Raw genomic sequence first — 14383 nt, forward strand, 5'->3', positions numbered from 1 at the left:
TTCCCAGGACAGAAGACGGCACGCAGCACTGGTGTACGTTGAACGCCTGTGAAATAGGTAGTCGTTAGGTTCCGCTCAGGCCACTGCCTCCGCTGCCAAATGATACGCTGAAAGAAAATGACACGCTGAATAGAAGGCGACAGCGATGGCGTTGGCCGGGCGACTGCTTCAGCATATGTCAGCGGTGCAGTGACCAGAGGTGGTGGATTAGTGGGCGGCAGGACCTCAGCTGCCTGCTCCTGGATGACACGCTGAATAGAAGGCGACAGCGATGGCGTTGGCCGGGCGACTGCTTCAGCATATGTCAGCGGTGCAGTGACCAGAGGGGGTGGATTAGTGGGCGGCAGGACCTCAGCTGCCTGCTCCTGGATGACACGCTGAATAGAAAGCGACAGCGATGGCGTTGGGGCGGGTTGGCAGGTAACCAGCGATAATTGACGAGCGACCTCCTCCCGCACAAACTGCTTGATGGGCTGAAGAAGTGTCGGCTGATCGTGGGCAGGACCGCCTACCGCCAAGCTGTAAAGGTTTTCAGCCGGGCAAATGGCACGCCGGGTGACATGACGCTGTTTGCGGAGCTCGTCGTAGCTCTGGTACAAAGAGACTACGTCGGAGACGGTTTCAGGATCTTTTGACACGAACATTTGAAATGCGTCGTCCTCAATGCCTTTCAGAATGTGTCGTATTTTGTCAGCCTCGCTCGTAGATGGATTGAGCCGCTTACAAAAGTCAACTACCTCCTCGATGTAGCTGGTGAAATTGTCAAAGTTCTGCTGGGCAGGACAGCGCAAAAATTGTTCGGCGCGAAGTTTTCGGACAGCGGGGCGGCCACAGACGTCAGTCAGGCTGGTTTTTAGAGCCACCCAGGGAGTACAATCCGCTTCGTGCTTGCGGAACCACAAGTTGGCGACATCGGTCAAGTAGAAGATGACGTTAGTGAGCTTAACGACGTCATCCCATTTGTTGTAAGCACTCACGCGTTCGTAGGAAGCCAACCAATTTTCTACGTCGCTATCGTCCGTGCCGCTGAAGATTGTAGGGTCGCGCTGGCACCCTACCCAGCACCTCCACCAAGTGTAATGAGACGACTCGCACAATTTGTGTGGACGGCCGGTCTTTGTTCGAGCGGTGCTGCTCAGCAGGCCAGCGTTCGCAAGCGCGCACCCGAGCTTTGTCAGCTTCGTCTTCTGTCTTCTTCCTCTCCTTCGTCGGCGCTAGCCGCTGGGGCAGCAAACCCCAACTGTTTTTCTTACACAAGTAATAATAAGCTGAGGCCCAGGTAGTGCCTTGGGGGACGTCCAAGATTGCAGGAAAATAAGGGAATCGCATGCGTTTCCAAATCAAAGAAAAAAGCATCGTAGGGGGATGTTGCAGTAAAGGTGCACGTCGTGGAAAACAAGAGCAAGTTGGCTATTGCAGAAATGTTTTCTAAAAGCCTACTGATTTCTACGAAAAACCAAGACAAACTAGCAGGGGCAAGAGTATGAAATGTGTTTGGTAATTTGCAGCACATGGCACTGCCTCAAATAGGGCCATAGGTGCTGGGTGATGAAGGGTAAGAAACACAGAGGGGCCACGCTATGATGAGGCAGGAAGCTATCTGCACAACATGCTCTAGATACGCCTACACAACCTGCTTCCTCTCCCATTGTTGCTTAGTGTAAATTTCACAGAACTTGATCATAGTGTACTGTGCGGTGAACCGGTGGCAAGTTGGCATGTCGAAACTGTGCTCAGGGACGACGGCAGAGCAAGAATTGCTACCCTGTGCAGTGGTGTTGTTTCGATTATCTTTGTTCTGTAGGTGTTTGCAGCGCACACGAAACAAGGACGGACAGAAAAGGGAACGAAACAGAGCGCTGACTTTCAACTGAGCTTTATTGGAAAAATAAGCGACTTTTATACAATTTTTTTTAACATGTGACTCAGAAGATGTCAAAACGTCCTACTACAAGTGCCATCTAAAATCACTGATACTCTGGATAAACACCCTGAAAAAACATGAATGGAAAACAATGAAAGACACGTGCCGCTTAAACCAACTAAAGGGTGTCATGATCAACAACGGCGAAGGAACAACAATAGAAAAAACTAACAAAAAAACTATGATACCGAAATGTAAAAGCAGGGTGAAGCTGTATATGGGCTCCAGTTGTCACAAATAGTAAAAGAAAATAAATTAACAAAAAACAGGACTGAAACGGTATAAAAACATGTTAACTAAAACAGCGTAAAACCCATATTATCCCACCATTTAAAGAGTGTCGAAATTTACCGGTGCGCGCCTGCGGCCTGCAAGAATCCACGTTCTTTATCCAGGAGCACTAAGGACGCAGCGCTGACGCTCATGTTCCCTTTCTGTTCGATGGTTTTTGCCTCGATAATCTCCCTCGTGGTCTGATCGCTGCTTCTGCCTAAAATCGTAGTGTCCTGGAACCGTGGTATGCACTTATTGCATTCGCTGCAGTGCACAGTGAGGTTTCCTTCTCGTATGTTTTGTCATAATTATTGTTGTGTTCTCGGAGTCGGTCGTTAAGGCATCGGCCCGTTTGATCTATATAGACTTTCCTGCATCTTAACGAAATCTGATACATCACACCTTTGGTAAAAGGTACAAACGGAGTCCGCTGTTTTTTGGAGCACTGCACACGTGGTGTACCAAACGTCTGAGTAAGCTTGCAAAGCTTTGACAGCTTTTCCGGGGCTGAAAACAATACTCTCAACTTCACTTTTTTGCCTATCCGTTTCAAATTGTGGGAGATGCTGTGCAAATAGGGTACTACAACCAGGTTTCGTTTCTGTTGACTCTGAGCCGAAGTTTTCACATTTCCCTTGCTTTTACTTTTCACTTCCCTGTAGATTCGTTCAGCAACCGAGATGATGATCTGCTCCGGATAACCACTTTCTTTCAACCTTGCAGTCTGTTGATAAAAACTGCGCTCCATGGTATGTGGAGAGGATTTTTGCAAAGCATTTGTCAAACACAGGTTAATAATGAAACGTTTTACTAGTTTGGAATATGCCGAGTTGAACGGGAGGACACTTTTTTGCCTCGTGGATCGTATGTCCAGCAGATATGATCTGTCGTACACGTGATACTTAAATCTAGGAACCGGATTGTGTCGTTAGTCGGCAGCTCAAGCGTTAACTCGAGTGGTTCGAACAATATTTGAAAGACTAACAATGCTTGCGTTACATCTGCCTGGAAAGAATCATTGCTAGTATTGAAGAAGCGTAGCTTGTTGGGCCAGTTGGTGCATGGTATGTAGAAAACCAGCGAAAAAGACGCATTCATAAGGAGGAGAAGTACACAGGACAACGCTGGAAACACAACTGAAAATTCTTTACTTCGCCAACATCAGAACAGGGCGCACATGCGCGAGAGCACCACAAATGCTATCAAAACAGCAAAACACAAAACTGATTAAGCGAGCGAAGAAACATGTGGCAACCTATGTCCCATTCATGAAAGTGTACTCTTTTGCCGTGAACCTGACAGAGCTGTCGCTGACGCATTCAGTACCTAACTGCTTGATTTTAAAAGCTTCTAAGATTTCTCGTTCTATCTGTGTTTTGCCGCGGCCGATTATTTTGACATTATGGAACAGAGGGGTGCAGTCTTTGCAGTGGTTGCAGTGTCTTGGAAGATTTGCTGTGTTGCCTGGCTGCAGCGAAGTGCGGTGCTGCCTCATACGGTCGTTGACGCATTGACCCGTTTGACCTATGTAGGCCTTACCACAGGACAGTGGGGGCGAGTAAACAACATCGGTTGTGCATTTGGTGAACATGCTCTGGTGTTTAACATTACATTTCTTTTTTGTGCTGATTTTTGAGATACGTGAACAAAGTGACGACAGTTTGGTGGGCGCAGAAAAGACTACCTTAACACCGTATTTCTTGGCTACCTTCTTAACGTTATGTGAGACTTTATGCAGGTATGGCATTACAGCAGGTCTGGATTCCTCACTAGGCGTTTCATCTCTTTTGTATTGTGACTTAAATTTACTGGTCAAGGTCTCAGCAATAGAAACGAGGACGTCCTCAGGGTAGCCCGCTGACCTCAAGCGGTCAAGTTGCGCTAAGAAACTCTTTTGCATACTGTGTGCACAAGACCTGCGCAGAGCATTACCGAGGCAAAGGTTGGCAATGCCTCTCTTCACAAGTTTGGAATGTGAGGAGGAGTAGGGCAGCAGGCTTTTCTTGGTCCGTGGAGAGTAGCTCCAGCAAACATGGCTTTCATCAGAGAAGCCCTCCTGAAAAAAAGTTCTATGATCCAATAACCTCATAGATCATTCATCATAAAATATCATACAATCTGTATGACATATCATACAATCTGTATGATATATCATACAATTCGTATGATATATCATACAGATTGTATATGTCATACAGATTGTATGTTATTCTATGATGAATGATCTATGAGGTTATTGCATCATAGAACTTTTTTTCAGCAGGGAGGTGAGAGTCAAATCTAAAAACCTAATTGAGTCATCAAGGGGCACTTCATGAGTAAAACTCAAGTCAGGACAGGTTTCGGTAAAGAAGGTCAAAATGTCATTTGCGGCCGCTTCGACACTGTCACGGGAAGTTAGTTTCAAGAAAATTAAGAAATCGTCTACATACCTAAAAACTTTCACTACTCGATCGTCAATAAGCGTATCATGCAACAAACTGTCAAAATGAGATAAAATATGTGGCACAAAATAGGAGCTACACACGAGCCAATGGGAACGCCCTGCTTCTGTATGTACCTGCAGTTTTCATGTTCTACAACAGTGGAGGAAAGGTAGCAAGTCAAAAGTTCCAAAAAGGAATTCACCGATATGCCCGAGCTGTTCTGGAAGGCCACTGCACCTCGGTTTTCGATGAGATCCCGCACAGTAACTAACAAGTCCTTTTGGGGAACTGAATAGAAGAGGTCTTCGATGTCCACGGAAAAGGCGGAATTGGCACTCACACTGGTAGCGGATAAGTAGTCCACGACGTCCATCGAGGTCCGAGCGCTAAAAGGGTCGTCAGGTGCCAAGGGGTCCAAGGATCGTTTCAAAAACTGGCCCACTAATTTCTGCCACGAACTGTCCTCTGTGACAATGGCCCTAACAGGACAGCCAGTTTTATGCGTTTTTGTTGAGAAAAACATTCTCAGCACGTCGGTATTACCTTTCTTATTAACTTCTTTAAGCAAACCGTTAAGATTGAGGTTCTCCAGGAGCTGTAGGGCGTGCCTTTTTATCTGAGAAGGCTTTGTGTTGGCAGGCTTGAAATTCTTGTTGATAGCCTCGTGGGACTTACTGGACAGAAGGCTGTTAGGCATAACCACGAAACCACGCTCCTTATCATTGCTATCATCACAAAGAATTAAATAATCATCTACATATCTAAACACCTTTACGGCGTTGAACTCTGCCAAGTGACACAATAACATGTTGTCAAGATGGCCTAAACAAATGTCACTGAGGATGGGTGCCAAGCAGGAACCTATGCTTACTCCTTGTTTTTGCAAATATATTTCGTTATTCCAAGTTACGTAAGTGGATCCAAGGTAAAAAGTAAGCATTTCTAAAAACCACTTGACACTCATCCCAACTTCATTCTGGAAAGCTACAGAGCCAAATTTGTAGATGCTATCTTCAAAGTATGAAAGTAACTCCTTCTCGGAAGAGAGTAATACAAGTCCTTAATATCTACAGAACATGCTTGCATGTTCTTGCTATTCTGGCCATCCAGAAACCCTATGACGTCTACCGAGCTCCTAATCTGGAAAGGATCATCAAAAGGGATGGTCTTAAGCTTGTATTGCAGAAATTGGGAAATCGCTTTCTGCCATCAACCTGTTTCTGACACGATTACTCTGAAAGGGCAACCGAGCTAGTGCGTCTTCGCGGAAAACATGAAATGAAGGCTATTGATTTCGAAATGAAAGAAACCGGGCGTCGTTTGCGCGACGGAGGGGCGCAGCGTGGTTCGTGTAGCACCGCAGGATTACTTGCGGTGACATAGTGTTGGCTAACGTCAGCGGCAAACCAAACCGGCTGCATTTATGATTAGCCGTTCGCTTTCTAACCTGGCGTTGCTTTAGACACATTGATCTCACGGCTAAACTAATTGAAAGAAACCGGGCGTCGTTTGTGGGACGGATGGGCGCAGTGTGGTCCGCGTAGCACAGCCGGACTATTTGCGGTGACATGGTGCTGGCTAACTTCAGCGGCAAATTAAAACGGCTGCATTTATGATTACCGGTTCGCTTTCTAACCTGGCGTTGCTTTAGTCACATTGATCTCACGGATAAACGAAATGAACCGGGCGCCGTTTGTGCGACGGATGGGCGCAGCGTGGTCCGTGTAGCCCAGACGGTCTATTTGCGGTGCATGGTGCTGGCTAACGTCAGGGGCAAACCAAACCGGCTGCATATATGATTAGCCGTTCACTTTCTAACCTGGCGTTGCTTTAGTCACATTGATCTCACGGCTTAACGAAATGAACCGGGCGTCGTTTGTACGACGGACGGGCGCAGCGTGGTCCGTGTAGCACAGCAGGACTATTTGCGGTGGCATGGTGCTGGCTAACGTCAGCGGCAAACCAAACCGGCTGCATTTATGATTAGCCGTTAAATTTCTAACCTGGCGTTGCTTTAGTCATATTGATCTCACGGCTAATTTAATTGAAAGAAACCGGGCGTCGTATGTAGGAGGGATGGGCGCAGCGTGGTCCGTGTAGCACATCCAGAGTATTTGCGGTGACATGGTGCTGGCTAACGTCAGCGGCAAAATAAAACGGCTGCAGTTATGATTAGCCGTTCACTTTCTTACCTGACGTTTCTTTAGTCACATTGATATCACGGATAAACGAAATGAACCGGGCGCCGTTTCTGCGACGGATGGGCGCAGCGTGGTTCGTGTAGCCCAGCCGGACTATTTGCGGTGGCATGGTGCTGGCTAACGTCAGCGGCAAAATAAAACGGTTGCATTTGTGATTACCCGTTCGTTTTCTAACCTGGCGTTGATTTAGTCACATTGATTTCACGTATAAATGAAATGAGCCGCGCGTCGTTTGTGCGACGGAGGGGCGCAGCGTGGTTCGTGTAGCACAGCAGGACTATTTGCGGTGTCATGGTGCTGGCTAACGTCAGCGGCAAACCAAACCGGCTACATTTACGATTAGCCGTTCGCTTTTTAACCTGGCGTTGCTTTAGTCACATTGATGTCATGGCTAAACGAAATGAAAGAAACCAGGCGTCGTTTGTGCGAGGGACGGGCGCAGCGTGGTTCGTGTACCACAGCAGGACTATTTGCGGTAGCATGGTGCTGGCAAACGTCAGCAGCAAACCAAACCGGCTGCATTTATGATTAGCCGTTCGCTTTCTAACCTGGCGTTGCTTTAGTCACATTGATCTCACGGCTAAACTAATTGAAAGAAACCGGGCGTCGTTTGTGCGACGGATGGGCGCAGCGTGGTCCGTGTAGCCCAGCCGGACTATTTGCGGTGGCATGGTGCTGGCTAACGTCAGGGGCAAAATAAAACGGCTGCATTTATGATTAGCCGTTCGCTTTCTAACCTGGCGTTGCTTTCGTCACTTCGCTCTTTTGGCCAAATAAAATAAAAGAAACCGGGCTTCGTTTGTGCGACGGATGGCTCAGCGTGGTCCCTGTAGCACAGCCGTAGTGGTTTTGCGACGGATGGGCGCAGCGTGCTCCATGTAGCACAGCCGTACTGGTCGTGGTGGCATGGTGCAGGCTAGCGCCAGCAGCCGACAGAACCAGCCGATTTATGATTAGCCTTTCGCTTTCTAGCCTGGCGTTGCTTCCGTTACTTCGCTCTTATGGCCAAATAAAATGAAAGAAACCGGCCGCCGTTTGTTCGACGGATGGGCGGACAGTGGTTCGTATAGCACAGCAACTCTATTTGCGGTCGCATGGTGCTGGCTAACGTCAGCAGCAAAGCAAACGGGCTGCATTTATGATTAGCCGTTGGCTTTCTAACCTGGCGTTGCTTTTGTCACATTGATCTCACGGATAAGCGAAATGTACCGGGCGTCGTTTGTGCGACGGATGGGCGCAGCGTGGTCCGTGTAGCAGAGCAGGACTATTTGCGGTGGCATGGTGCTGGCAAGCGTCAGCGGGAAACCAAACCGGCTGTATTTATGATTAGCCATCTAAAAACGGCGCACATAAAAAACACGCAGAACACAGGGAGAACGGACAGGACAAGAGCGCTCCTGTCCGTTCTCCCTGTGTTCTGCGTGTTTTTTCTCCGTTCTCCCGTTGTCCGTTTGTCCGTTCTCCCTGTGTTCTGCGTGTTTTTTCTGTGCGCCGTTTTTAGATGGATCGATACCAACTAGCCCAACATTCTGCTTTACTTATGATTAGCCGTTGGCTTCCTAACCTGGCGTTGCTTTAGTCACATTGATCTCACGGATAAACGAAATAAACCGGGCGTGGTTTGTGCGACGGATGGGTGCAGCGTGGTCCTTGTAGCTCAGTAGCACAGCATGACTATTTGCGGTAACATGGTGCTGGCTAACGTCAGCGGCAGACCAAACAGGCTGCATCTATGATTAGCCGTTCGCTTTCTAACCTGGCGGTACATGGGGTGGTACGGCGTGGTATGCAGCTGGCGTATGGAGAGAAGTCGGGCCACCTCCTTCATTAAGTCGGAAGTGAAATTGGTGCCTCGGTCGCTTAGGACTTCATTAGGGACTCCAAATCGAGAAAACATTTCGACCAGTTCCTCAGCGACCCTCTCAGTTTCCACGCTCGGCAGCGCTACGGCCTCTGAGTACCGGGTAGCATAATCCATTAAGGTCAGGATGTACCGGTTGCCATGTTTGGAAGGGGGCTGGATTGGGCCCACAATGTCTATGGCCACTCTTTTGAATGGCGTTTCGATGAGCGGCGTCCTCCCCAGCGGCACCCGGGCGACCCGGCCCTTCGGGATTGTCCTCTGGCAGATGTCACAGGAGGCGACAAATCGCTTCACGTCCGCGGTGATACCCGGCCAGAAAAAATCTTCCAAAATCCGGTCCTTCGTCTTTTGGGCGCCTAAATGTCCGGCCATTATTCCGTCGTGCGCAGTTTTCAGCACCGCCTCTCGATGACACTTTGGAACGACGAGCTGGCGCACGATCCGCCCAGTTTTCTCGGTGTAGATTCGGTACAGTACTTCATCCTCTTTCTGGAATTCTATTTTGCCTTGCGAATCCCTACACGTCACTTTCTTGCCAATTTGGGAGAAGCAGTGCTTGAGCGTCTGGTCCTCTGCTTGCTCCTCTGCATAACTCTTCCTGCTTGGCTCCACTGCGACGCCGGGGGTTTTAAGCGCTCGGAACTTCTTGGTTTGCTCCCTTGCTTTCGCTCTTGTTACAACCGCTGCAACTTCCTCTTCAGCGAGCTCGTTGCTGACCGGTTGTTCAACCAATTCCTCCGGGTCATCTGGAGCTCTGGCGCCTTCTATGTTTCCGAGAATTAAGTCATACAGCGGCTCCTCCATGCAGAGCACCGATATAGTCCCAGAAAAATACGGGGTGTCAATGTGAACCCGCACCTCAGGCAGCATCTTAGCTGTTCCATCCACTAGATAAACTGGCCTCTTCTCTCCTGTGAGCTGGTCGTCGTTGATGAGCTCTCGTCTCACGATCGCCGTATTGCATCCGGTATCCCGCAGTACCGATATGCTCTTGCCTGCCAACGTTCCAGCCACCACCGGCAGTCCTTCAACGAGGAATTTCGGTCGCGTCATCATGACCGCGTTCACAACGGGAATCTTATCCCCATTTTTGAGCTCCAGGTAGCCATCGCGAATGCTCTCCTCATTAACGTTCTTGGCGGGTGAGTAGACGCACGATGCCTGTGGCCTATCCTTTACCGCTGAGCGGCACGCATCCGCCTTGTGTCCCTTTCGCCCGCACTTGAAACAGGTGACGCTAGTACTGTTACTGGTGTGGGTACGGCACTGTGAAGCCTGATGCCCAATGCGGTTGCAAAGGTAACAGCGAGGCGGTGCTAGTTGATTGATTCTCTTTCCTTCGCTTTCGGGCCTCCCGGAATCGTCTCGGCTGTCTTTCTTCAATTTGGAGAGATTCAGGCTTCCTTGCGCTTCTAAAAACTGATCAGCTAGGTCCAACATCTCTCCTAGCGATTTTGCCTTCCTCTCCTTCAGGTAAAGTGCCATGTTGGAATGACAGCCTTGTAGGAATCTTTCCTTAATGAGGAGCTCTCTGAGTTCCTGAAACTCTGTCTTGATGCCTGAAAGTTCGATCCAGCGGTCAAAATAGTGGCTGAGACGCGCTGAGAACTGAGCTGCAGTTTCGCCATCCGCCGGTTTTCCTGTATTGAATTTCTCTCGAAATCCTTCTGCGGTGAAACGAAATCTCTTCAAAAGGGCGGTTTTCACCTTCGTATAATCCGCTGCATCACCCGGCGGCAAACGCCCATAAACACTAAGGGCTTCCCCACTCAGACAAGTAGCTAGCGCTGTCGACCACTGGCACTCCGGCCACTTCTGGCTCTTCGCAATGCTTTCAAATCGTCTGATATACGCATCTAAATCATCCTTCCGGTCGTCAAATGGGATCAGGAGTTTAGTTGTGTTTAACTTCAAATCACCTTTGTCCTGGCTCCCTTCTTTCTCTCTTGTCTCTTTCTCTAGTCGCTGACTCTCTATTTTTAAACGCATAATCTCTATCTGACGTTCGTCAGCTGCCTTCGCGGCCGCGCGCTCCTGCTCCGCGGCTGCGCGCTCCTGCACCGCTCTCTCTGGCAAACGCCCGCTCTTCGCGCTGCTTATCTTCGACCCATTTTCTGAGCTCACTGCTTTTCAGCCCCAACTGGCTACCCATAGCTATCAACCTTTCCAAATCCATGCTTCTATCTCCAAGCACACTTTCAATAACACAGCTACAAGCTCAGCACAAAGCAAATCCTGTTGATACACGACACCTCTCTAAAGTCGGCACAGTTCAACACCTCAACAAGTCTCCTTCTCAGTTCACCACGTTCTCTTCGCATCAAATGTCCTGTCGCGGACGCCAGTTAATTGTCACGGGTTCGGCGACTAGTCTACATCATCACCGAGTCCGGACAATGAGGGGGTGGCCGTTTGATGCCCGGCGTAGCCGGTAAGCAAACGCAGTGACTGAGACCGAGGCGTGTTTAAGAGGTAACAACAACAAAATAACGTTTATAGTTCGATTGAACAATGCGGCAGCTTTCACAGATACATAATTCACATTCTACAAAACAATTTCGGAAAGCACATAGGACTAAACACACTGAATTAAGTTATACATTGAATATTTCTACACAGGTCAGAACACAAGTGAGAGGCCAATTAGATAAAGTCGATCAAAAGTCAGAAGGTGAACAAACATACAGTGAACCGGGAAGCGCGGCTGCAGTCCATCCACAAAAACGCAGTCAGTGCGGCCCCCGAAGGCGACGTCCGTCCAGGGCAGCTTGCGGTTTCGAGGATGAGGTGCGGCGGCTCGGAGACCCGGGAGTTCGCGGCGGCAGCGTTTCCACCGACGAGCGGACTGAAGTTCGTTTCCATACGGCCCCCTTTTAAAGCCCTCGGGCGCTAGCGAGCGAGCACTCGCGGCGCCACAGCGTCGGCGTCGAAAAAACAAAGCACCAAAAAGCGCAACGAGAGCACGTAGGCACCTACACTTTGACTCTGCATGGCCGCCATCTTGGAGGAGGAAAAAATTAACGCACAACTAAAAAGAAGCCCCAGGCTTCGACTCTCGATTCGGTGACCTTGGAAACGCAAAAAAGTAAAACACAACCAAAAAGCCAGTCACGTAGGCCGCAACTTCTTTCCCGCTAATGGTCAGCTCTAGACTTCGGCAGTATCGGGGACGAGTTTGAGCCGCCTCCGCTTTCGCAACGCGAGGGGTTGTCTACATAACTGAAAAAAGCGTGCATGCATTCTTGCTCTTCCCGAGACACATACAAAGAAACGCGGACGCATTAGTTTTATACAAACAAAAGTAATTTACAGGTTGCCGCCACTTCTGTGACAATGCGGCGAGAGCTGGAGCTCCGTACTCAGGCTCCGGATGAGTCGCTGCAAGAGTATGTTCGTGCGATGGAAGACCTTTTCTCAATCGCCGAGCCCAGAGCCTCGAACGAGGAGCGTGTCGAAAGGACGATCAGGCAGGCACATCCGACCTTTTCGGCTTACCTGCGCGGCGGCCGATTCCGAGATTTGGAGGAGCTGGCCGCCGAGGCAAAGCGCATTCAAGGCGACATTCTCGCCGCGCGCGCCTATCGTCCGCCACCGCCGGCAAGCGAGGCCCTTGAGCCACGCTGTGCATGGAGAGGGGCCTTGCCCTTACCCAACCGGCGACCACTCGCACAACCTGCCTTTGCAGCTGTTATCGGGCAAAACGAGGCATGGGAGTTGAGCGACAGAGCTCTCGATCCCTACTCGTACGGGAGACGGGCAGCCTGCGCTGCACCGTTTTCCGAGCCGCGTGCTGATGAGCGCCAAGCGCTCCAACGCACAGCGGAGGGGGAAACCCGACTCGGCCTACCCTTTGGTCGTGCCGCGGGCGGACCCAGGGAGGGAGAAGCGCCATTGTCCCGCGACCAAGCTCGCGGCGGTGTGCGCTGTTTCCGCTGCCAAGAGAGGGGCCACTTAGCAAGAGAATGCACCGTAGCCAGGCCTCCTGCGAGGCAGGGAAACGGCGGCGGGGGTCGGTCGTAAAGGGACCACCGGCCCAATCTCTGCTAATTCCCTCTGCGTACAGAGCAAGCTGCCTTGCTAATGCGCACGCGCCGTTTATTCCGGTCACCATTGCTGGCCGCGAATTTTCGGCGTTACTGGATACGGGAGCCAGCGCTTCCTTGTTCGGTGAAGAGGTGTTGTCCCACTTGCAAAAGCACTCTGTACGCTTGCGGGACTGCCGTACGGCATTCAACCTTGCGAAAGGCGTAGCCCATTCGGCTGGCGCCGCGAGGCTGACTGTCAGGTGGAGAGAGCGGACGAGACGCACGCGTTTCATCCATCTCCCAGGGCTGTGTGCCCATGATTCTCGGACGGGACTTTCTCCTGAAAACCGGGATCGTGGTGGACATTGCGAATGGCGGCTATCGCAACGGACCATTTTCCCAGCTTAAGCCGTTCATTAGCCCACTGGCGTCAGTATCTGCCTGCGCAGTGAAGGCGTTCGGAGAGTGCCACGCTCAGCGGACAGGGCCACGCCCTTGTGTCGAGCGTTCCGTCGTTCAGCCTCCCCTTTGGGACCGAGCGGCGAGGCACGATCAGGCACCACATCCGCTGGCCGCCTGTGCGGTAACATTGGATGACACACAGAAGGCTCGTTTGACAGCGCTATTGCGTCAGTACGATGAGCTCTTCACGGATCAACCTGGCTGTACCACTTTAGTGAGCCACAAGATCCACACTGGAGACGCGCTTCCTTTGAAGTGCAACCCTAGACCCGTCAGCCTTGCGAAAAGGCAGGTGATTGATGGGTTGCTGGATGAGATGCTGTCGGTGGACATTATCCGCCGCTCGTCCAGCGCCTGGGCGTCTCCGGTAGTGTTGGTGCCTAAGAAAGATGGCAGCCACCGTTTGTGTGTGGATTATCGCCGTCTAAATGCGCTGACTCGCAAGGATGCTTATACGCTCCCGACGATCAGCTCAATCGTAGGAAACCTGGGCAGCGCGCGGTATTTTTCCACGCTAGATGCCTCCAAAGGTTACCTACAGGTCCAGATGGCTGACACTGACCGGTCCAAGACCGCGTTCACGTGTCACAGAGGGCTGTTTGAGTTCACTCGTATGCCCTTTGGTCTCTGCAATGGTCCTGCGACTTTTCAGAGGCTCATGGACCGCGTCCTGGGGGAAGCGAAATGGTCCCACGCCATGTGCTACCTGGACGATATCGTGATTTATTCACGAACCTTCGATGAGCACTTAGGCCACATTGCCGACGTGCTCGAGAGGGTACGGGCTGCTGGGATGACTTTGAATCCTGCGAAAGCCCAAATAGCGCGGACCCGGGTTCAGTTACTAGGGTTCACGCTGGGCGAGGGCTCCATTGAGCCTGATGCGGAGAAACTTTGAGCCATACTCGAATTTCCCGCGCCCAAGGACGTACGCGGCCTCCGCCGCTTTCTGGGAATGGCCAATTTTTATCGGTCGTTCATCCCGTCCTGTGCCCGCGTGCAGGCACCCTTGACCAAGCTCTTGGGAAAGACTGCAGCGTGGCGATGGGGGCCCGAGCAAGAGCGATCCTTTCGCCTCCTGTCTAGTGCCATTGCCGAGACAGCGCAGCTCAGGCTACCCGACCTGACCAGACAGTTCGTAGTGCAGACTGACGCGAGCGATCTGGGTTTAGGAGCAGTTCTCCTACAGGAATTCGATGGCGTGCTGC

At 50.7% G+C, this 14383-nt stretch overlaps 2 protein-coding genes across 2 annotated transcripts; one reads left to right on the plus strand and one right to left on the minus strand.

The window, feature by feature from the left end:
* Nucleotides 1-7981: 7981 nt before the first annotated feature.
* Nucleotides 7982-11009, minus strand: LOC149349181 (uncharacterized). The gene is made up of 3 exons (XM_089575416.1): nt 10994-11009; nt 8581-10661; nt 7982-8158 (listed from the first exon to the last, which is right to left on the minus strand). Exons 1-3 carry the CDS (start codon nt 11007-11009, stop codon nt 7982-7984), a joined length of 2274 nt encoding a protein of 757 aa, XP_089431542.1.
* Nucleotides 11010-12021: 1012 nt separating this feature from the next.
* Nucleotides 12022-12866, plus strand: LOC149349182 (uncharacterized). Its single transcript, XM_089576753.1, has one exon. The coding sequence runs from the start codon at nt 12022-12024 to the stop codon at nt 12706-12708; it is 687 nt and encodes a 228-aa protein (XP_089432879.1). The 3' UTR covers nt 12709-12866.
* Nucleotides 12867-14383: the final 1517 nt, after the last annotated feature.

The sequence above is a fragment of the Amblyomma mixtum genome, chromosome 3, assembly GCF_055824585.1.
Source record: "Amblyomma mixtum isolate Tamu chromosome 3, ASM5582458v1, whole genome shotgun sequence".
Classification (NCBI taxonomy): Eukaryota; Metazoa; Arthropoda; class Arachnida; order Ixodida; family Ixodidae; genus Amblyomma; species Amblyomma mixtum.